This window comes from Halichoerus grypus, chromosome 5 (assembly GCF_964656455.1).
Source record: "Halichoerus grypus chromosome 5, mHalGry1.hap1.1, whole genome shotgun sequence".
In the NCBI taxonomy this organism is placed as follows: Eukaryota; Metazoa; Chordata; class Mammalia; order Carnivora; family Phocidae; genus Halichoerus; species Halichoerus grypus.
Genome location: NC_135716.1, coordinates 57,151,886 through 57,177,467, shown reverse-complemented (window position 1 = coordinate 57,177,467; position 25,582 = coordinate 57,151,886). Strand labels below are relative to the sequence as shown.

General features: G+C 35.2%; 1 protein-coding gene across 1 annotated transcript in view; it reads left to right on the top strand.

Moving 5' to 3' along the window:
* The window catches only part of CRISPLD1 (cysteine rich secretory protein LCCL domain containing 1), a 44,597-nt gene extending 32,434 nt beyond the window's left edge, over positions 1–12,163 (top strand). The window contains exons 11-15 of the mRNA XM_036090908.2: positions 1,217–1,260; positions 1,354–1,426; positions 5,902–5,977; positions 9,526–9,656; positions 11,034–12,163. Coding sequence (XP_035946801.1) covers positions 1,217–1,260; positions 1,354–1,426; positions 5,902–5,977; positions 9,526–9,656; positions 11,034–11,085 — 376 coding nt within the window. The 3' untranslated portion in view covers positions 11,086–12,163. The remainder of the gene's footprint in view (positions 1–1,216; positions 1,261–1,353; positions 1,427–5,901; positions 5,978–9,525; positions 9,657–11,033) is intronic.
* Positions 12,164–25,582: the final 13,419 nt, after the last annotated feature.

The following is a 25,582-nucleotide window of genomic DNA, read 5'->3' as shown; positions in this document are numbered from 1 at the left end:
TTTCTCATATTAAATATATGAAACATTATTTTAGAAGACTATATATTTTGATATATACTCTATAGAAATTAGAACAGTATGGCCTTTTGAAATAACTTTTTGTTAGTGTCTTTCTTCTATGTAAAAAAACAAACATTAGGCCTCATATGGAATGCTTCTTCTTAAGATATACGACATAGTTTCTTTTCTTTGTAACTATAGAATTGCATGAAACTCCACAGTAGAAGATTCATAATGATAAGAAAGAATTTATTAAAAACCCTTGCAAATTTGGTAGAATGACATTCTATGTATACAATTTTGTTCAAAGGCTTTGTGTGTGGTTTTCAGTCATTAGCAATTACTCTCTTAAGTAAAAGTTTATAGAAGCATTTATTGATTAACTTAGTAATTCTGCAGATATTTATTAATTACCTTTAATGAATAATAGAAGTCATTAGCTTTAGTAAGCCAAACACTGGGTGTTGGATTAAAGAACATTTATCCTATTTACTTTTTTGTTTGAACTTAGTTTTTGATTATGTCTATTACAAAAACTCTTTTGAAATGTGAAGGTGTGTCATTAAAATACTATCACAAATAAGCTTTATCTTTTGTAATAGATATTTTTCTGAAAATCTGGGTATAAATAAACCAATTAAAATTTTGATATATAATGGTATACCTATTCTTCTATTCCTGCTTTTTAATGATGCATGATGCATATAATAAGGAGGAATTCATTCATCACAGACACTTTATTAGATACTTGGGACAGAAAATGAATAACACACATTCCTTTAAGGTACTTATGATTTAGTAGTCTTTTTACAATACTACCTTGTATTTACTATTGTGAGAGATTAAATGGTTTGGTTCTATGGTGACAGGGGATTAGTATATTTAGAGTTTTAATTTTAATAGGAAACAAATATATAGATATAAATCTGTGTGGTTTTATGCTGTTATTTATATATTTTGAGATTGATCATGGGAAGAGACCATTTTCCAATATCAAGAATGATTAATTTGGTTGGTATTGATTTGGTTCATATTTGAAGGTAATATGGATTTAGAATAAAATAGATGATATATTCTTATACTACTACTTATTTAGATATGTAAGTAAGAATGTTTAAGAAGAAACAAAGTATTCATAGACCTAAATAATACCAGAAATTATGTTGATGATGATGCATCTAAAAAATGATTGACATGTTTATGTTTTTATCTTCAGCAAATATCAGTCTGCTAATTCCTTCACAGTCTCTAAAGTAACAGGTTAGCACTTTTTTAAATCTTATTTTCTTACAACCATGTTGCATGTTATTGTTGCCAAAGATTTGCTTATTGTTTTGTGTTTCAATTCTTCAGTCCAGGCTGTCACTTGTGAAACAACTGTGGAACAGCTCTGTCCATTTCATAAGCCTGCTTCACATTGCCCAAGGTAATGTTTTCTAAATTTTCTCATTCTTCTTGACCAGTGAACATACATGCATGGGGCTTTTACTCTGTGATAACTGTTCTTGCCTGGAATTCTGCTGTGTGAAGGCTTTGAAAGGTGTATGGTCTTGAGCTGCGAAGCGGAAAGGAGTGGTGGGTCATCACAAACTACCTGAACTCCAGGCACTCCCAGTGTGCTTTCTTCAAAGGCCAGGGTGCTTTTGGCTGTTCCATAATACCAGGGCTGTTGGGTGTATTCTGTATGTTCACATGTGCTGTGAAGACTTCTGTCTTAGTCTGCTCAGGCTGATATAACAACATACCACAGACTGGGTGGTGTAAAAAGTAGAAATTTATTTTCACCTAATTCTGGAAGATGGAAGACTAAGATCAAGGTGTGGACAGGTTTGGTTTCTTCTGAAGCCTGTCTCCTTGTTGCAGATGGCTGCCTTCTCTCTGTGTCCTCACAAGACAGGAGAGGTAGGGAGGGGGAGAGACAGAGACAGAGAGAGAAGATTCTCCTTTCCTGGGATCAGGGCTGAACCCTGATAATCTCATTTAACCTTATTTAACTCCATAAAGGCCCATCTCCAAATACAGTCACACTGGGAGTTGGGCTTCAACATATGAATTTGGAGGTACACAAACAGTCTATAACAAGTTGTTACCACAAAAACTATAATGATGTAACATATTTTTAAGCATTTCCATCCAGTTCCTAAATTGGATAAATCTAATTGCGATTGGTAAGTCAAAAAGCCCATCTTCTGCCTTCCTTTTACTTTTGTTTTTAAACTATCTTTTTAAAAATTATAATGGAGTTTATCTACTATACAATAAAGAAAAAATAGTTCATTTATCTTGACCACACTAAGGTGAAAACTGTTAGAAGTATTATGGCCATACATCATAACCATACATAGGAAAAATGAAATATGTCTTTTCACATCCATTCTTACTTCTATCCACACTTCCTCCATTAATGCAAAGAAATCACATGTTAATTCTAAGAACCAGTAGTAAGATTTAGAGGTAGAATTGTAATTGATAACCTGTAATTACTAAAAATTGAGGGAGCTTTTTATGGAAAAGTTTATTTTGGAAAAGCTTCATCACTTAGCCTTTTAAAACTAAAGCAGTGTTTCACTTAAAGAATGAGACTGGTTCAAGGTACTAAAAGACTATGATAATATAAGAAGTAGCTACTTCTTAAGGTAGGTGAAGCTAAAAAATTTTACCATTATGATATAATGAAAAAAATTTTTAGAATTATCCATGAATATTTATTAAATACCCCCTATGTACAGTATTATGCTAGGCCCTATCTCAGCCATGTGACTAGGCTTGTGAAGACCAAATAATAAGGATAATCTCTGTAGAGCACCCCAGGATAAAGCTTCCCTCTAGTAGATGCTCAGTAAATGGTTATTTTAATATCTGTGGAATAATTTATAGCAATATTGTTCCAAAAGAAATAAAAATCACTGAAGTGAAATATTAATAAATGTTTCCTATTTATTTGGTTACTCCAGGAAGGAAAATATTCCTCCAAGAGAGAAATTTTTAAAATTAAATTTAACTGGGGTGCCTGGGTGGGCTTCAGTTAAGCATCCGACTCTTGATTTTAGCACAGGTCATGATCTTAGGGTCGTGGGATTGAGCCCCATGCTCAGCATGGAGTCTGCTTGGGATTCTCTCTCTCCTTCTCCCTCTGCCCTTCCCCCTGTTTGTGCGTACACTTTCTCTCTAAATAAATAAAGAAAGAAAATCTTAAAAAAAATTAATTTTACCTTTTACTGTTACCAACATAACAAATTGGTAGAAGTAATGATTTATAAATAATTTTGACCTTAAGTAGTCTGGAACCACCCCCCCCCATTTTCTTTTAAAGACTAGTGAAACAAAGGGTTGTCTTTTCTCATACAAAATTTTTAATAGTTTCCTAAATTATGCTATAATGGTATGATTTATATAGCAGTTTATAACTTTTAAAGAACCATGTGGTTGGTACATCTGTTTCAGAATTTCATGTGACTTAAATAAGTTGAGACATAAATCTATTCCGGAGAAAATGCCAAGAACAAGTAAATGAAAGGAAATTAGCTCAAGACGAGCATGAATAAAAACAATATTTCCCTGTACAGTTGTGTCCTTAAGAGGTTCCCTAGCAGGCAGAATAGCCCCAAATAAGCAGTCTCTATTATTTAGTTCCATAACCTTGTAAATATCATGTGTTTGTGTTACTAGAGAATTTTTTTTTCCTGACCTGGGGATGGGGCATGAGGTGGAGGGCAGAAATCATACCCTGATTTACATATAATCTATAAATAACTTGATCTTTGAAACTTACTGAATGTTCAAGATGTAAAAGCAGGTATCATTAAAATGTGTCAACATTTTTATTAAAAACTTACAACTAAATTATATATAAAGGAATGCTTACCAGGTCACTATCTACATTCTCAGTAATACATAACAAGGTATTAAAACCAGAGATTAGAACACAAGCAAGTAAAAACCTCCTTCAGTCTTTCTTTGACCTGAACTTGCCTGAGTAGAAACTCAGTTTGAAGCAACCGACCTTGGCCTTCCACAAACCAAGTGCTAAATATAGTCAAGGTAGAGCCTGCAGTGTGATCCTAAGAGTAGAGCAGATGATTTTACTACCATAGGATGGGCAGTGAATGCCCAACTGCTCTCAAACACATGGGGAAAGTTTCACAGTCAATGGGGACAACTTTCCTCCTATAGAAATCCCCAATAGCATCTTTTATAAAAATCAGCTCTTTAAAGTTATAAAAACTCGGACTCATTTATTATTTATATTTAAATGGTTCTAGTTTAGATGTTATAAGTAACAGATAAGCTGTACAACATTATATAAGTTTTAGAAATAAGAAATGCAGCTATTTCTTAAGAGCTATCTTAAGGAATTTTTTCAATTGGTAAAGGTAGTTGTGATTAAAGTTTTTTTCGAATACTTTTGGGAAAATCATTGATTCCTTCATCACACAATGATTTTCATGTAGTCATTTTGTTGAGACTCTGGTGTACTATTTACTAAAATGAATTCTGTTTTTTTCCAGTTTTAGTTTTTAATTTCCTTTTAGTGCACGAGTGTCTGTGTGTGTGTGACTTGAAGAGCCCATTGCTTAAAAAAAGGTGCCACTTTATAGTTTCTTAAACTCTCAGAGTGGAGTTTTTAAACATGTGATTAAACAGTGATAATTGGACCCCATGTTTAAATAAAGGGCTTTTGGATATGTTCTTTAAATGAGCTAAGCCAATCAGATATCAGTAAGGCAATAGGCTATCTGGAGAAAGAATATTCCAGGCACAGAGAAAGATAAGTGCAAAGGCCCTAAGGAAGAGCCTATTTTTTGTATGTTTGAGAAATAACTATTAGGTGAGTATCACTGGAGCTGGGGGAGAAAGCGGAAGAGGAGGATATAGGGTCAGAAAGGTAATGGGGGGGAGGGAACAACATATGAAGGGCTTACTGGCCATTGTAAGGATCTTGTCATTTATTCTGAATGAGATGGAAAGCCCCTGGAGTATTTGGAGCAGAGAAATGTTATGATTGGATTGGCATGCTTTTATATAAATGGGGAAAAACAGGAGTGGAGGGAGCAATGTTGGAAGCAGGGAGATCACAGGGGAACCTATAGCTAGATACCATAAAGTCTAGGGTTATAGTAACTGAGGTGTTTAGGAATGCTCTGATTTTATTTTAACGTATGAGAAAGAGAAATTGCTGGCTGACTGAATGTAAGGTGTGAGAGATAAAGAGAAGGATTGAGGCTAGAATAAAGGTTTTTGGCCTGAGCAACTGGAGTAATGGAGTTGCCCTTTATTGTAGGAAGCCTACAGAAAGAACAGATTTGGGGGCCGGAGGAAGAGATTAGGAATTTGGTTTTAAACACGCTAAGTTTGAAATGATTATTAGAGTTAAGTAGAGATATTGAATAAGCAATAGGACATACAAATTTGGAATTAAGAAGTCTTAACTGGAGATATTAATTTGGAAATCAATAATTTATAGTCATGATTAAAACCATGAAATTAGAGGAGATACCAAAGATGTGAACACAGAAGAAAGAAACTGTGAGATGTGTGAGGCAATGCGTCACATTTTTCAAGTTATCGGTTTACTAAATTCTACAGACACATTGGGTACCAATTCCCAGATACTCAGAAATGCACCCTGATGTTTCTTTCTGCTTAATCCAGAAACTAGAAAGCTTCCTGATTAAGTTAAAAAAGAAAAGAACTCATTTGTGCCAAAAGCTGGAAGTGGGTAAATTAAGCAGAAGCAATTGCATCTACTGCCTGGCTTGTACCTTGACCTATTTCAGAAGAAAAAAAGATGAGTAGGATTGAGAATGCTGTTAACTTTTTTGTGTGCCTGTCTGTGGTCTTATTAGTGAGAATGACTAAAGTAACCAGCTACTTAATATTTATATATATATATTTTTTCAGAGTCTACTGTCCTCGTAACTGTATGCAGGCAAATCCTCATTATGCTCGTGTAATTGGGACTCGAGTTTATTCTGATGTAAGTATCTTAATTTATTTAGCTCTCAGTATTCATGTATATATATGTATACACACATTTAAATGTATGTACATTTATATATAGAAATAGGGAACAGATTCTATGTGGATATACATATTCTCAGAGAAGCTAGTCAGCAATAACACTACAAAATGACTATCCTTATGCAAATATGAGTGCAAATTAATTTATTTTTACTAAATTTTTCTTTATGTCCTGCCCATACATTGTACATCAGACCCCTATGAAATAGTCCAGTGTCATCTTTCTGAAGGAAAATTCATTTTGCTTTTTTAAAATCTTCCTTTTGTTTCTTCAGTAATTTATAGTGTAAACTTGATAATTAAGAAATTATCAAATGTATGAACAATATCTTTCATATTGTGGCAAAGGAGCACTTAAAAAGTAGCATAGAATCAAGGACAGATAATACATTAAAATATGTACAAAAGGACACCACTTGAGGGGATGTTATAATGGACAACGTTACTGGGTTGGACAAGGACTATTAGCTGGGAGGGCTTCCATATGGACAAGTGCTCTTTGAGCCAGGTTTCAAGTGTGGGTTGATAAATTGGATTAGGGACACATTCTAGGTGGGATGAACAGCATCTACAAAGACAGGGAGGTGACAGCAGGTGAGATGCACACATAACACATAGGTTTGCTTGCTCGGAACAGGTGAGCATTGAATCTCAAAGGGACTGCAGCCAATTTTGTGCGAGGGATGGAGGGATCCGGCTCTTGAAACATGTAAATGGAGAGTCTAAATGGATGCTGATGAGTTTAGATTTTATGTGGCAGACATTTAGAAACCATTACAAATTTCTAAGCCAGAGAGATGCAAAAACAAATTCAGGAAATACACTCTTGAAACACATATTCAATAGAATACTATGGAAATAGGTTTGTGAAAAGAGGTCTAAAATAGTATTTACCATCTTATTTCCATTGGTGAGTTCATTGAGGTCCAGGGTTTTGTTTTGTTTTGTTTTTGTTTTTAGTTCAGTGTTAGCTCTGAAATTTTCTCCACATCTGAGTCCTTCCCAGGCTTCAGCTTTGCACTATACGTATCTGCAGCTTAAATGTCTTACTGGTATCCTAATTTATTAGTTCTCATGTTTGTGCTTATCTTCTTATCCTCCTGTCTGTTAAAATCATGGTCATTCTTCACATCCTAAATTATTGCCACTTTCTCTGTGGAGTGTATTGCGGGATCTCCTAATACATGTATAACGTCGTCCTTCTTTCAACCCCTATAACTTTATTTTTTTCCTTTTAGCATGTAGCTGATTCTGTTAGTGTCATGATTGTTTCTCCACCTCTTTTATTATTTTGAAGTTCCCTGAGGGCGACAGCTGGGCTATTCATGCATCATTTTTTCATCAACAATTTGATGTGTGCCAGCCTGTGAACAAGACAGAATTACATCCTGCCTTAACAAACTTAGAGCACACAGTGACATCAGAAATTAAGCAGATAATCTTGCACATAAATATTTGTCGAAAAAATAAGTTAATAAGTGTACATGAATAAGCCTAGCTAAAATTATCAGAGATTTCAAAAGAAATTATTCTTTTTAGATTGTCCCTTTAAACACCAAACTTTTCATTTTAGTCATGCCTGGTGAAAAATCTTTCAAAATATCCTATACACTTCTATACCTGTCAGCCATCTATTTTTCTAGAGTTAATGTTTTATTAGAACTTATATCCTGAGGTCATTTTATATTCCTTAGGGCAATAAATATAGGTGATTATGTATTATTATGTAGATCCTTTTAAAAGTAAGTTGGAAATATAAGGATCACTATTATGAGGTCAGTACAGAGTCAGAGATTCAAGAATTAACTGTCAATCTTCCCACCCCCTACAAAATACATTATCTTTTTGAATACAAGATATGGAAAGATATCTTCTCTCCCTCCCTCCCCACATTTCCTTCTGTCTCTCTCTTTCTGTTTATACAGCTACAACTTGTACATTCTATTGCTTTGAACTTTTCTCATTTGTTACAAATAAAGTTAATTTCTGCATTCATTAAAAATGTTTCACTGTTTTCACAGATAAATTCTTTTTCTTTTCGTGATATATTAATTCTTACAAAGTGCGGGTATAAAAAGAAAATCTCTTCTGACCTTTGAGCTCAAATAGGAATGCCTGCTGACTGCATAGTTATGGGCAAAACAATAGTTTCAAAACATATTAAGTGCTTGGATTTAGTGAATGTTATATCTAAGCACTTTTATTGCCTTGGGGAAAATGCTGATAATACTCTTTTAACAGAGCAAGATAAATACTGAAATGTGTACAGAATTATTTTTAATTTCATCTGTTATGTACCATATTGGATACAAACATTAATTCAATGAGGGACTTTAAACTGAATAAAATTCCTCTTTAGAGTAAGGATTCAAGACTTTAGATATATGGTATTTTGTGATATAACAAAAACATGAAAAGGATTAAACAGCTTGGCATTCAGGCTCTCTGATCTAATAAGTTCTGACTGATGCCACAAAGTTCAGAGCACAGTAATAAAGCAAGGTCATGTAAGATGCACATGCTTATGTGAACTTAAAAAAAGCACATTAAGTCACGCACATGTGCATAGAGATAAAAAAAAGAACACACCAGTGGGATCAGAAGAGACCCCTCGGATATGAGGGGGATTGTTTTATACTGAAACAGTTCAAGTGTTTCATTTTGTGGGATTTCCTCAGGCTGTATTCAGCTATTGACAAATTTTGGTAGAACATTAGGATTAAAGCGCAAACATCAAAGTCTGGAGAAGACTTTAATGGGACAAAGGAAAAGAGTTGACTTCTAGAAATCCAGTTAATAATTTTAAAGTGTTGGACCTGAAAATAATTTTCTCTTCCATAGAAATACAATTCAATGCAGACTGTGTAACTGGTACAATGTAATCATAGCACTTTCCTAGTACTATGTCAGACCATTCAAACCAAAGTGATAGCCATTGCCAATATAGGTAAGAAGCTATGATTGTTCTTTATATTTTTCTCCTTGGGCAGATTTTCTCTGCATAGATTACATTATTTAATAGAAGAAAACTCCCCATTTAATACTTGTATTTTGGAAAAGGGACTGTAAAGATATACAGAACTATGATTTGTTTGTAAGTCAAAACTGAACATAAATGAGGTGCAGATAATAAGCCTGTGAACATTTGGTCAGAGTGACTCCAGTAGGGACTAGCAAAGGCTGAAATTTAAGAATGATAAATAGGCCCTTCAAGAGATAGAAGGAGCAAGTTTGCATCTGATTGCTTCACTATAGCAAAAGCCTGCTATTTGGAAAGGCAAATGTTTGTTAGGTTAAATGGTGAAGGGATTTTACCATTGTAGCTACCCTTAGGATCTGCCTCAGACTCCCTCAGAGTGGGCTTTGACTTTGTGACTTTTGAAACATTCCTTTATGCACAAAACATCCACCTGTAACTGCTGAATATCAGTCCAATGGAAGAGTAGACTGGACAAGTTCAGCAGGAATTTCCTAATAACGATGGGTTTTTCCTCGTCCCCTCAGCTGTCCAGTATCTGCAGAGCAGCAGTACACGCTGGCGTGGTGCGAAATCATGGTGGTTATGTTGACGTCATGCCTGTGGACAAAAGAAAGACTTACACTGCTTCTTTTCAAAATGGAATCTTCTCAGAAAGGTAAATTTAAAAATGTATACATATATATTTTGTATTTTATATATTTATAGTCTCTATCTTCCCCCCTCTCTCTTCCCCTCTCTCTCTCTACACCCCCCCCCCACACACACACCCCTTTATGCTTACTTTACAACCAACTCACTTTAGTATGGGTTTGGAGTTACATGGCTGCTCCAGTATGTTTCCTTTAAACCCTGTGTAATATTGGTCCTCTAGGGATGGGAGAAGCTGTGGTACCAGAGGAGCCTGTCTCCTACAGGGTTATAAAAATCAACATGAAAATCGGATTATGAGTCAGAACCACTCTTGGTTAATTGATTTTATAGTAAGGAAATTTCTTTCATCCTCTTTTGGACTTTCTAGATTAGTTCTTATATTCTTATATGTAATTCTCTCTAGGTGAGCAGGGCACTGAATATTTCTCTAATCCAGTTATATGACGAAGTATTTGCAAAAAACGAGTCTGATTTTTCCCAGAACCAAATTCTCTTTTTGATTAGAAGTTGGATACCTAGTATGACATAAATGAATGCCTTCTGGTCATCTCATACTATTCAGTCCATTATTATTATATATTTCAGTGGTTTGGGAAAATGCATATGACTTACTTTATCAAGTATTAAAAAAAGGTAAGAGCAAAGAACCTATAGTGATTTTTCAAATCATTTGTACTTGGGGAAGTAGCATTAACTCTCATGTATGTTGTATAGATACAGAAAAGTTCCTAACTTTTAGACATTTACTGGGTTCTTCAAATTGCCAATGCAAATTTCGTACATACAGTAAAGTTTCTATAAAGGACACCAAGGGATGGTCCTATGTAAGGTATCTAGATTGCCTTTCACATAACCATCTGAGTGCCATCTTTATAAAAAGACAGCTTTGCATTTAGCATCTGTTATGCATCTGGGAAATTCATAGTAGGTGCTCAAAAATAATAGTACTCTAGAGTATTGCATAAGTATCACTATCTTCTTAACTTGCAGCTAACTTTTAACCATATTGGTCAGTTGTAAACCTAGGTCTTAATATTCCCCCAGTAAAACGGAATAACGGCTGCCTAACTCTGCTTTATTAAAATCAAAGGTGGTAATACAGGAAAACATGATCTGGAATCTCTTAAGTTATATATAAAATACTATTATTACCACTGTGCACCTTAAATTTTAGTAAACTTGCAGCCCAGCATACAACCAAGATTTAAAGAATTACGTCATCCTCACTCAAGCTTTCCAATAACTATAAATTATAGTAGCCTAAGAGAGTTGGCCATCTGGATTCATAGAGCTGCTTTCTTGACTGTCATAAGTAAGCATGATTTATTTGGAGGATTATATGTGGAGATGACATCAATATACTTTCTGTATTTTTTTGCAGTTTACAGAATCCTCCAGGAGGAAAGGCATTCAGAGTATTTGCTGTTGTGTGAAGTGGAACACTTGGAAGACGATCGTAAAGACTATTCCAAATGCCATACTTCTGAAGTTTGTATAAAATTGTAACATTACTGTACAGAAGATATCAACTATTTTCAGCCCCCCAAAAAGTGCCAAATGCATATAAATCTTGATAGATAAATTCTGTAAAAATTAAACATGGGACATTATTAACTTTGGGAAAAGTAATGAATATGTAATGGTTTTAGAAATCCTGTGTTAAATATTGCTATATTTTCTTAGCAGTTATTTCTATAGTTAATTACATAGTCATGATTGTTCTACATTTCACATGTTATTTTATATGGTGCTTTGTATATGCCACTAATAAAATGAATCTAAACATTGAATGTGAATGGCCTTCAGAAAATCATCTGGTGCATTTAAAAATAATCAATTCTTAAAAAATGAAAGGAACCATAGTATCACATTTCCCCCAGCTCAATACTGTGCCATTACCTACTCCAAATAATCTGAAATTGTTTTCCGCTTAATACCTGTATAGTTTTTCTCTTCTGTTAAGTTTAGGCATATCAAATATTATGTCCTGATATTGCACTTCTTATTTTGTATAAACTAATTCCTTAATATCCAAATGAATCTATTAAAATGTTTGATTCCTTGGGAATGGCTTTAATAGTAAGTGGAATGAACTATTGTTCCATGGTAGAATAGTGGTATGAAAACATTCCTAGTGATAATATAGTAAATATAGGGTTAAGCACAGGCAGCCAGAGCTTTCTATGTATTGTTCAAAGTGAGGTCACACATTTTTCTTTTGTATCCTGGCAAATACTCCTGCAGGCCAGGAAGTATGATAGCAAAAATTTTAACAAAGATAAACTAACGTATTGCATCACCATTGCCACTGATTTTATTAATGGTAAATGGCCTTGTGTATAAATGTTGCCATATTATTGTACCTGTGATGGTGATATACTTGTTTCTATGAAAAATGTATTGTGCTTTGAGACTAAAAACCTGTAAAATGTTAATTTTGGTATTTTTTTTCCTGCTGGTGAATTTACTCTTTCCCTGTAAACGTATTAAAATTAATCATGTTTCAAAATATTTTTAGTCCCTTCTTCCTTATTTTGATTTAGAAATCATTTTACATTAACGAAATTATTGTAAGTCTTTTAAATTTGGGTTATTGACAATATAAATAACATCCTTAATACCAGAAGTCTGTAAAGTCAACTTGACTAGATATTTGTATATGAAAGAGAAGACAATCATATATTTAGGAGCATTGTATCAAGAGAAAATTTGAATAAAATGAAGAAAGAATCTGAAGGGTATAAAGTAATTATAAAAGAATTGACAAGACAGTAAATACTTCATATATTTTCAGAAAATAAATGATTACGTGTTTAGGAGCAGATAAAGGGGAGATAAATCATATGCAGAGATCTGGAAAAGCAAGAGAGCTGGATAATAGAAAAACAAGAAAGGAGAGGCTCATATAGACCATTGCTGGAGAACAAATGGTAAAGAAAATGATACCTTGATCACTTATCAAGCACTGGCCAGAAATTAAGCGATTCAAAATATGGGTAGTCAAAACTTAAGCATTTGTAGATTAAAAATATCAAAATTTAATCAGATTTGTGAGAACATTTTTTTTCCCAAAAGACACATTACACCTTCTTAAATAGCATGATTGAAATGAAAACTTTACCCAGATTCATCTTCTGCTGTCCATTGCTCCCCCCCGCCCCCGCAGTAGGGAAGCCCCATCTTTTCTTGTCAGTATAAAGATTCTCATATTTGTCCCTAGTTTAGGTATTCACCGTCAATTTTCCTGTACTATTACAGGGTCTCCACCTGGAGCCTTATTTTGTTTCTTTCCATGCCTTTTCAATCCATCTTTAAAGTTTTCACTGGAATTACTCTTTTCCATAAGTTTCCATTATTTAAGAAAACCTAATCATCTTATAAAAACATTTAAGAACCTCCATAGTCTTGCTCCATATTGCTTACCTATGCTTTTCTATACAAGGTGTGGCCTTGAGTAAGCTTCTTAACTTTCCAAACTTTAATTACCTCGCCTGAAAAATGGGATGAATAATACTTCATAGGGATTGCTCTAAGAATTAATTGAGATATTATGTATAACATACTTAAACACATAGTATGTGGTAAATATGTTAGTTCTTATTATTAATATAATCATTCCTGTTACTTACCTTGGAGAAACTATGTATCTGCCATGCTAGACTACTGATCCTTCAGCACTTAATATGAAATCCTCTAGGAATTTTCTTGCAATTCTCTTGGTAAGAATTAAATAATGCTCTCTAATATGTCCTTTTAATTTGACCATACTAATTTTTAGATTTTGCCTTGTATTATATTTAGTTCTTTAAACTTAAGGATAAGCTCCTTGAGAATTGTAACATTCTTACCTCTTTACCGCAGAGATACAATGATTTTTACATTCTATAAATGGTTGGTCAGTACTGCTAAATGAATATTCCAACAATTTTAAATTTTATTCTTGAGGACAAATGAATATTGTTGCGTACTATCAGCAGAAGATACTATAGCTAATGAAACTAGATCATTGATAAACATTCTAAATGTGGATCTAAAATAGAGGTTAATGCTTATAAAATGGTATTAACATTATTATTGCAACTTTGAAAGTTTACCAGACCATGTGTTAATTATTTCTTTAATGTTCCGCATCTAATAAAAGTGATCTGTGTATTTCAAGCAAAGCCGAATTCTCCAGAAAGATTTCTCTCCTAATCTGTTAGATAATTGGCTCATTATAATGTATGCTTTTCTATTCAGTATTGTATTTTGAAATATTGACTTCTCTAGCATTTCTAAAATGTTTTTAAAAGAACTGTAAACTCTTGAAGAACATAGCGAGCTTAACAAACAGCTATCATTTCTGCAAACATACCAAACTTCAGATTTGGGGCTTAAACTAACTTACTGCACAAAGAGTCATATTGTTTACGTTGATTTAAAACACTTATCTTAGGTGGTATTTCAACCCTGGCACCATAATTTTCAGGAGCTGAAGAAACAGTTTAGCCAAATAATGTGATCCTTTCACTAATTTGTTAGAATTCAAGGCTAAATTAGATCAGTTAGAATTTTTGAAAGGCACCAGGGGACGCCCACTTTCTTGTGGATTCAGAGTCTGGAAAGGTGATTACATCATACTGGGTAAGGTCCTGCTGACGTAAGCAATTGTAATTCACAGGTGCCGCCCATCTCCTTTAGCCCCGGTCGCCGCACTGGCTTCTGAGATCACGGGAGGTTTGGCTCTGAGGTATCGCGAGATCTGGTTTTCGCGGTTTTAACTATCCTGTTGTGGAAGAGAAGGGACCCTAGTAGCAACGGGTATTCTGGACAGGCTCTCTCCTTTGGCTTGTCTTAGCTCTATGCTCCCCAGATTCCGGAAGATCTCAGGAAGCCTGGATGCCAAGTCAGCACGAACCGCGCGTGCAGAGTTCCCTATTCCGGTGCCTTCCTTCAGGCATCCTGGAACTCTAGGCCTGAGTTAACAGGGGCCACCGCAGCCTAGCCAGCCATCCTCCTGGGGCCAGAGGTTCCTCCTACTGCGTTCCCCATGCCTAGCGTGGAAGGCCACGTGAGCCGGAGGTGCCGGGCTGGCGCATAGGGCCTTGTGGGAGTCAGGTCTCCAAGGTTCCTCATCAGCAGACATGCCGACAGTGCCTTGGATGGCAAGACTAAGGAGCTCCTGTGAGATCTGGCTGCAGGGGAACAGGCATCTCTGTTTTGGGGCATTCTGGACCTTGGCAGCTTGGTGTGTTCCCCACAAGTCCCTGCCTGTGGCCTGCTCTATCCACTGCCCAGACCCAGATTGGGGGCAGACTGGACCTTGCAGTAATAAAAATAGGCCAGATCCTGTTTTACACTTAGCTGAGAGGTGAGTGTTCATTTATAGCTGTTAAGTATAAGTGACCTTTATTTAATTCAAGGAATTCCACCAGAAGTATTTAATTGACTTCGGTTATCGTACATTAGAGGAAGAAAATTGGAGACCGTTATTACTGCCTAATAATAAGATTTTTGCTTCTACTTGGCTTATTGCTTTGGTACTGCTGAGATGTTCAATGAAAGGAAATAATTATGGTAATATTATCCAGAACAGATGTGCTGGAAATTGTCCCATAACTTTGATAGGGTTTTAATCGACAAAACAAAACCAAAAATCTTAGGCTCCTTTGAGAACTGTAGTTGGATAACCTCTGCCTATGTTGTATGTGAGTTTATGTGTGTGTATAAATTTATATTTGTCACAGATTGATGCTGTGTTAGATAAATGTCTTCGAGTTCATCTAACTACCATTTATTATCTCAGTTTGCTGATGGAAAAAAAATGGAATATGTACTACCTTGGCCAAAGTCACATAGAGCTGTGACTAATTTCAAATAAATTCTTTATATTTCCAATCATATTTTCTATATTTCCCTGAGATACAGCCAGGAATAAGAGCACAAACCAAATGTTAGAGTCCTGATGCCTAAATACTTTAAATACTTGCTCACAAATTTAAGAAAATACCAAGTCATTGCAATGTAATCCAATACTGTACATGTAAGGGTGAGTGCCACACTAATAAGAAATAAACCTAATTGGGTATTTAGATGTGTCAATTTAGGAGCATATTTATTTGTTGCATGAGAACTTATTTTTTAAAAAGTAAAATACATCTTCTACCGCATATGCACTCTCAAAGACATTATAAAGCAACAAGACAAGTAGTATTTCTGTATGAACTAGAAGCCTATTGAATGCTTTTTTTCTTTTTTTTTTTTTAAGATTATTTATTTATTTATTTATTTATTTAACAGAGATAGCACAAGTAGGCAGAGCGGCAGGCAGAGGGAGAGGGAGAAGCAGGCTCTCCGCTCCGCAGGGAGCCCGATGCGGGGCTCGATCCCAGGACCCTGGGATCATGACCGGAGCCGAAGGCAGCAGCTTAACCAACTGACCCATCCAGGAGCCCCCTATTGAATGCTTTTTAAAAATAGTACTAATAATAGCCATTTTCACATAGTGCTTATTTGTGCCAGGCACTGTCCTAAGTAGTTTTTACCTAAATTCACACATTCCACACTGTAATCCAGTGAGGAGAGTACTATTATTATCATGTTCATTTTATGGATGACAAGAGAAGTTCAGTAACTTCCTCAAAATCACCCAGAAAATAAATATTGGAGCCAGGATTCAAACTCTTAAAATATGGCTCTGGATTCTGTGCTCTAAGTAATTATTTCCCCTCCCATAGCCAGCATCTTTTATGTTAGGTGTATAGACAGTCTAATCTCTTTATGTAAATATCTTTTTTCAGAATAAGTACAAAGTGTGAAGATATTTTTGTCATAAACAAATGCCCTGAAGAAGTCATTTACTGCAGAGGAGGCTTCCAGTAACCAGACAAATGCCCCGCTGGACTCCTAAGGGACATCACTTAGACATGTAAGTCCCTTATGCAATCCCTTGGCCCCTTGATTATATTCCCTTGTCTTCTCCTCTCCCCCTGCTTTGCTTCTGATCAGTGTCATGTTGTGAGGGCTATCCCCCCACATGCAAACAAGTCAAAGCATTCATTGTTCAGTAAGTTTGTGTGTGCTCTTTCCACCTGTGGTTATATATTTTTCCTTGAAATATATTTACCCCCTATGGTTGGTATATATTTTCCATTTGCACATCTGTTTTTTTATTCATTTATTCCTCCTTTCTTGTCTACTTTTGGATGAGTCAGGTTTAATTTAATTATTCTGTTAATCTTAAAAATAAAACTGCCAGTTGGGGTGCCCAGGCGGTGCAGTTGGTTGAGCTTCCGACTCTTGTTTTTTGGCCCAGGTCCTGATCTCAGGGTGTGAGATAGAGCCCAAGTAGGGCTCTACACTCAGCGGGGTGTCTGCTTGAGACTTTACCTCCCTCTCCCTTTTTCCCTCCCCACAGCTCTCTCTAAATGAATAAATCTCTTAAAAAGTCAAAATAAATAAATAAAACTGCCAGTTATTTTACCAGAAAAAAATAGATTTTTTTTTTGGGAATAGCAGAGAATTGCAATCTGGGACAAGCAAGCTAAAAAACCATAGGCAAGTCCGCAGAACAAAGGACGTTCATAGAAGAAAGGGGGATATTGTGAGGGCTGTTATAAACAAAAAGTCCACTGGAGTAAACTGGGAGTTCCGACTACAGGGGCTTTTCATTGTCAGAGCTGGGACTGTCTCTCATTGGCTGGGCTGTGGTAGGGAGGAGAGAAGAATTTTTTCCTCCTGCTGGTGTAGTGAAGTAGTAACTCAAATAGTATGAACTTGCAACTTTCCTATTGGGTTTGCAATTAAATAGTAGGGCAGAGGAGCTCCATGCTGGTCCCTTGACTCCCTTCTAAAGTTTTTTAAAATTGATTTTCACAGATCCATTTTTTCCTTCTCCATTAACAGTTTAACTCTCTTATTTTTCTTACAGTGGTAATTTCTAGAGAACATAATATGCATTTTTTTATGTATTACTGTCTACCTTTAAATTAGCACATTTGTCACTTCTCAATGCAAGCACCTTCAAACAATTTCACTCTGTTTACCCCACTCCTGCCTTTTGTGCTTCTGTTGTACTAAATTTTACTTCTATGTTTGTGATCTGCCTTACAAGACATTATTATTTTTCACTGAAGTAGTCAATTTCATTTGCATTCACCTTTTCCAATGTTTGTCATTATTTCTGATATTCTGTGTTTCTATATAGTGTCATATTTATTCAATATGAGGGCCTATCTTTTCATATCCAGTAGTGAAGCCTACTGATTGTATATTTGCTCAGTTTTTATCTGACACGTCTTTACTTTGCCTTCATTTTTGAAGGATGTTTTTGTTAGAATTCTAGGTGAATTGTCTTTTTCTTTTTGATCACTTCAAAGATATTCCATTGTCTTTTGCCTTCCATACTAATGATGATCCTTAAACTATAAGTTTTAATTTTTTTTTTCTTTTGGTGCTCCTTTGAAAGCAAAGTGTGATTTTCTTTGGCTGCTCTTAAAATTTTTTCTTTCTCTTTATTTTTTGGCAACCTAACTAATAACTAACAAGTAACTAAAATATTGAAATCACCCATAGATTTCTCTTTTTCTTTCTTATTTTTCTTTGATTTTTGGTCATTTGTTTATTTTCCTTTTGCATGCCTCATACTTTGGACTGGATCAAAATTGTAGCAATTCAAAATGATGTTATCTTCCTCCAGGTGGGCTAAATTTTCTTTTGGAAAACAGCCAGAGCACTAGTGGATCCCCTTGGTCCTATTAAGGCTTGGTTTTAGTCTTTGTTAGAGCTATTTTATTTTTGTCTTTATTCCTAAGGTGTAGCCCTTAATATTACAGTGTTGCCTTTCTGGGGTCTCAGATTAAAGCTTTGGGTCTTACCAAAGCCACTCACCTTGGCAGGGTTTGAACTCCAGCTATTATCCCAACACCATGTGGCTGCTGTGATCTCTGCTTTAGCATTTTAGCCCCCCACATGCTGTCTCTACTAAGACTTAAAAAGATTTTTCTAAGTCTTACTCTCTGAGTGCAGTTTAGAAGTCAGCCAATGATTTAGGGGAGATTTGTATATGAATTTTTGAACTCTGTCTCTTGGGTTTTCTTCTCCCCTGGGGTTTGCTCTTTAAATGGCAGTCAGTATGGGAGCCCCAAAATCTGCTCTCACTCTGCTCAGTGCAGTAAGACTTGCACTTCCTGCCTATGCTCTATTTCCCTTGTCTGATATTTGGAAAATGACTTTAGTGAACAAGGAAGGCCAGAGAGAATATGAATCTCACATTATACATTCCCTTCTCTCAAGGAGGTTAGCTCTTCAAGTCCTTTCTATATTGGATGTTTTCCAAAACCTTCAAATCCATGCTTTATAAATTTTTTCCGCTTTTATAGATGTTTTGTGCTGAAGGATTAGTCCAAAGCAAGCTATTTTACTATGGCTGGAACCAGAAGGTCACACATGTTTATTTTTATAAATTGTACTTTATTCAGAAAGGTAATGTAACTCATGATGACAATGAAAAAGAATATAGAAGTTTGAAAGCTATATAATGAAAAATATATTACTCTGACCCCCATTTCCCTTTATAAATTCAACTAAGCTTTGTATGCATTTACAATTACAGATACGCATGTCTTTGTATGTATTTATGAATTTGTACATATATGCATGTGAACTCTTAACATTATGCTACTCTAATTAAGAAATTAACACTTCCTTATTAATTTAAACCACTTTTACCATTTTTCTTTTCATTTTTACACTTTGTATGTTGTTAAATTTATCAAATCTTTCCCTTAATGATTTCTGAATTTTGTGTCATCTGCTTAGAAGGGTCATCTTACTCCAAGCATATGTTAAAAAATATCTTCAATGTTTTCTTCAGGCACTTGGAACTTTTCACTTACTATGTTAAAATGCTGAATCAATCTAAAATTTATTTTGGTATAAGGGCTGAGGGAAGGAGAAATCCAGCTATATTTTTCCAAATGGCTATCCATTTTTTGTAACACTGTTTTTTGATTAATTCATCTTTTCTACATAAATTTGAAAATGCTGCTGTATTTGAACTAAATTTCTATAAATATTTGATATAACTATTGGCTCTATCTTCTGGTATGTTCCTCTCTTCTGATTATGTAGCTATTAGCCAGTACTAACATGTTTTATTAATTTTTTTGTAATATATTTTAATGTGTGTTGTGGCTTACTACTCATATTTAAGAATTTTCCCAATTAGTCTCACATCTTTATATTTTCAGTGTAAAAAGTCATTTTTTGTCAATTAGATAGTCCAGTTTGAAAAACACAGGTATAATGTTGAACACCCTGTGCTTTTGCTTTTCATCATAATTGCAGTTCCTGTTACCATTATTTCTATCCTTTTTATTAAACTGGATCAATTGTATCCCTAGAGCCTATGACCTGAGGTCATATGTCATATGCACTCTGTGATGTGCTAGTATGTCCCTACTCCCTCCATACACATCCCTCAGGCAGAGCCCCTTGAGAGCTCCTTTTCTTTTTCTATCTCCTGTTATAAAACCAAGCCTAGTCCATCTAAATAGGATTTTGATGACATAAATGTATAAACCACATCACAAAGAAGTACTTGATATAAATGGGCAATAAGTTGTAGTCAGTACCAAAAAGAATAGCATAGGAAAATATGTGTTTCAACATTGAGCTGTGCACTGAACTTAGATAATATTCTCGCTTAGTTCCTAGCTCTCTGTCTGCTACAAATACTCATCACATTGTTGTAAATAGTAAATACTATTTTAAATATCTGGCTATACTTGGAGAGTAATCCTCCATTCATTTGGTTGGTGCCAAACTAAAACAGAGCTGTTACAGTCACACAGGTAGGTCAGACACTTAGGACCAAAAGTCAGTGAGTCATCAAGTTTTGCTTTCATAATTTCCAGGCACTGGGGGAATCCAAGATCTGGAAGATCAAAAAAGGGTGGGGATCAGTTCTTGGTTGCTAAATTAGGCGGGAGTATGGAATACCTACAGTTAATAGAGTAAGATAAACATAACAGAAAAATAAAAACAGGGAGAATGCAGAAGAGATTAAGCGTCTGGACAGGTTTATTTGTCTGTAATGTCAAAAAGAAATGTATGTGCAGCTGCTCTGGAGGCTTGTGTAGGTTAGATACAACAGAGTTAGGTGTTAATGTATGTCTGGCACATATTCTAGGAGAGCTCATCAGTATACCTTTCCTTTGTTGAAATAGTGTAGTCCTTTGAAATGTCTGACCTACTAACTGCTTTATATGAAAAAGAGGTAGTAAAGCATTTGACCTGGTGTGGACCTACCTATGATTATCTAAGGGAATGTTAGTCCATTGCAATGCAAAGTCTACTTTGAATGTACACAGCCTTTAGGAGACATTGCAATATAAATCAGGGTTTCTTTGGTTATTGCCACATTTTAATCATTTAAAAATATTTTTTTGTTCATGGGATAGTATCCATAAATATTGGCACATTTAAGAATTTATGTAAAAGAATACACATGCATCAGTGTATACATATTAAGAACCATTTAAGTATGAACAGAAGACATAATTTATTTCTTATATATGCATTATTTCTTTTTATCTGTGCACACTCTATTGCCTCATAACACCACAGGTGATAAAGTGTTGAAATTATAGCATTTGGCATGTAATACAATAAATGTGAAGATTTTGCAAACATTTGAAAATGAGAATATGAATAAGAATTCCTTTATGTGCTCTTTACTAATAGTTATTAATAAATATAATCTTTATTGCATATGTTGAATTGTCTTTCCTCTTTATATGAGTCATCTTATTGAAACCATTTAAGCACTTTCCTTGTGTCAATTGAAGATCTATAACAATCCTGTAAGGAAAAAAGGAGTTAAAAAAAAAAAAGTAAAAAATTATACTAAGCCACAGGTAGTTTCTGCTGGTTCTAATGGCTCTTCCCCAGCTCTTTTGGTCAATATGATGTTCTGTTTGACAGTAGCTGTTAGTGTAGCACTGCCAGAGAAAGCCAGCCCGTGCATGCACCAGCCAATATTCCTCCACATCCTCACATGTTGAGTAAATCTTTGCTTACTGGCAGCCTTGCCCACTGGTTGGAGCACTTGACTGGAAAGGAGAAACATAGATGTGAAAACTTGGGTTGAGGGGGAAAGAGGAGACGTGGAAAAGTTCAGAAAAAAAAAGGGAAAAGGATTTGAGAATTCTTCTCCTTAAAAATAAAAAATAAAAATTTTAGAATGATGAATCAAAGTGGAAAATATTCATGTATAATTCATAGCCACGTAACCATTGCTCCCATGGATTTTTTTAAACTTTTTTTTCTTTTAAGATTTTATTTATTTATTTATTTAACAGAGGTGGGGGGAAAGCACAAGCAGGGGGAGCAGCAGGCAGAGGGAGAGGGAAAAACGGGCTCCCTGTGGAGCAGGGCGCCTGATGCAGGGCTTGATCCCAGGACCCTGGGATCATGACCTGAGCCAGAGGCAGAGGCTTAACCGACTGAGCCACCTAGGTGCCCCTGCTTCCATGGATTTTTAAAACAACACAATACAATGAAAGAAGTGTTTAGATAAAAGTATCAACAGTATTGACTTCTTACAAATTCTTTACACTTAGAAGGAATACAGTTCTTCCAAGAGCAAGATGAAGTTTTATTTCCAGGGAAACATGCCACCATAATAGTTAAGGAAATGCTGTCTTTATTTTCAACATTTTTGAGCCAAAATTTAGCCGATATGTTCTTGTCCTTTGTAGTCTTCTTCAGATGTCTATAGATAAATGTATGCTAGCTATCATTTCCATTTATCCATACATAAGAAACAAGTAACTTATTTCACTTTGATAAAAAGTATCAGATTGAAAGGACTGATAGTTGAACAGATGTTGAAAAATATTTCTTTCTATTTTCAAAACCCTAATACAGAATAAGTGAAAGGAAAAGTATATGTTCATTGAAAAATACTTACATTTGTTTGCATTAAGAATGTTTACTTATAGGGTAATAACCTAAGTAAAGTACAAGTGAATTCCTAAAAATAATATAAGCATAACTAACATAACACAACTATTGTAATAATAAATAAAACAAGTATTTGTATGTTCTAGGTGCATATAATTTATTCTATACCTTATGTAATAAAATAAAACCTAAAAGATTTCATTTTTGGAAAGATGACAGTGAGGATCAGAAACAAATAATTAAGCTCTTGTAATAAAAACATATTTTCAGGAGCACCATTAAAAATAGATATAAGTAAAGGTTGAAATATTTAAAGTTATTAATGTCATTTCACTTCTTACAATCATTTTTAAGCAAACCCTTTTCATAGACAGAATGTGTACAGATTAAGTTGTGTGAAAAGAGAACAATAAACCACTTTGTCTTGCAGTATCAGCAGATGAGTAGACATCTATGAATGGAGAAGATAGAAAAAACTTGCCAATATCAACCTTTCAATCAGATTTTTTTGTAAACATATTCAACAGAAGAGGATAGATATGTAAATTTTCATAAACATTGCTTGTTTAAGGAACAGTTTAGATACCTTAGACAAGCTGGATGTGTAATGTAAAAGATAAAGCAAGATAAGATATTGCTAGAAGAACTCAGAATTCAAAGAATAGGTGTAAAGTAAAAGAATACCCATGATGTAGGTGCATTACATTGAAAGCAGATTTAAAAAAAAGAAAGAGTAATCTGACAATAGAACACGTTTTTGGCAATATCTCCCCTACTCCAGTCAAACACCAACAAAACAACCACCCGATACTTATGGTTTCAGAGCAGTGCTGTACCTCACTATGCCTGCCTCATAGAAACCAGTGATTCTGATTGCCCCATTGGGTATTGGTGGGCCCAAACAGGCAGTTGACTTCCAGTCTCAACTAGTATAATCAGTAGATGCTTTGGTTTCCTTGCTAGGGTAGTGGCAATGGGGCTGCGTGGGAAACTCATCTCTATTCCCCATCCAGCAGAAGCAGGCAGTGCTTCTATCCCCCCACTACCCCACCCAGATAGTTTCCGTATGGTCCAGTGGTTGGTGAACCTCCACTGCCATCTAGCATCAAGGAGACTGAACAAGATGATGCAAAACAGACTACTCACCCCTCTACTGCCTCCTGCATCAGCAGGGCTCAGTGAAATGGTAAGACGTAGGACTAGTTTGTATTCTGCTTTTCCCTTTCTCTTCCTCTAGTAGCGTGGGGCCCAGCAGGGAAGGGCTCTTATACCTCTACTTGGAAGAAATAGTACTGCACTAGTGGGTATCCCACTTGTGTGGGGTGGTGTGGTAAGACCAAGCAAGAAGCTAGTCTTAAATACCTACTTGGCCCTTGTGCTATACCTCAACAGGAGGAAAGTCTTTTATAAATATATATTATAATTTATATAAATATATATAAATATGAAATCCCTGGACATAACACAAATATATTTATGTGTATGTGTTTCATTTTCTTATATTACAAAATCAAAAAGTCCAGGATGCAAAAAAAAATTCTATCAAGAACCAGGAAAATACCACAATATGAATGACAGTGGTAACATAGAGACAAATCAAATGTTGGAATTATCTGACGAGGATTTTAAAGTAGCCATCATAAAAGCACTTAAGCAATTTAAAATTCTCTTGAAACAGGGGTGCTTAGGTGACTCAATAGGTTAAGCATCCGACTCTTGATATCCATTCCGGTCATGATCTCAGGGTCGTAAGATTGAGCCCCATGTCCAGCTCCGTGCTGGGTTTGCTTCTCTCTCTCCCTCTGCCCCTCCCCCTGCTCACGTTCTCTCTCTCTAAAATAAATAAATCTTAAATATTAAAAAATAAAAATTCTCAAAAAAAAAAATAAATAAAAATTCTCGTGTAACAAATGAAAAAAAATAGAAAATCTCAGTTAAGGGGCGCCTGGTGGCTCAGTTGGTTAAGCGTCTGCCTTCGGCTCAGGTCGTGATCCCAGGGTCCTGGGATTGAGCCCCATGTCGGGCTCCCTGCTCAGTGGGGAGCCTGCTTCTCCCTCTCCCCTCTGCTTGTGCTCTCTCTCAAATAAATAAAATCTTAAAAAAAAATAAATCTCAGTTAAAAAATAGAACATCAAAGAAGAACCAAATGGAAATTATTGAACTGAAAAGTACAATAACTGAATACATAACTCTCTGGATGCGTTCAGTACTAGAGTGGAGATGTCAGAGGATAAAATAAATTAACTTGAGGAAATATCAAAAGGATTGACCTAATCTGAATAACAGAAAATGGACTGAAAATAAATTACTGTCTACATTAAGAAGCAAGAAAGATCCCAAATAAGCAACCTGTTTGCCATAAGCAACCAGAAGAACAAATGAACCCAAAGTTAGCAGAAGAAAGGAAATAATAAAGATTAGAGCAGAGATAAATGAAGTAGGGAACCAAAAAACAATAGAAAAGAGAACAAAAGAAACAAACTAAGAGTTGTTTCTTTGAAAAGATAAGCAAAATAAAAATTAAAAAGACAAATCCTTGGCTAGACTAATCAAAGAGAACCCACATTGACAAAATTGTAAATAAAAAGGAGACATTGTAACTGATACCTCATGAATTCAAAGGATCGTCAGACACTACTATGAACAACTATATGCCCACAAACTAGACACCCTAGAAGAAATGGAAAAAATTCTTAGAAACATAAAATTTACCAAGACTGAATCAGGAAGAAATAGAAAATCTGGATGGACCAATTACTAATCAGTAATCCCAAATCTCCCAATCAAGAAAGGTCAGGGCCAGATGGTTTCATTGGTGAATTCTACCAAACATTTAAAGAATTAACACCATTCCTTCTCAAACTTTCCCAAAAAATCAGAGGAGGGAACACTCCCAAATTCATTTTACAAGGCCAACATTATCTTGATACTAAAACCAGAAGAGGACATTACTAGAAAACAGAACTACAGGCCATTTTCCCTAGT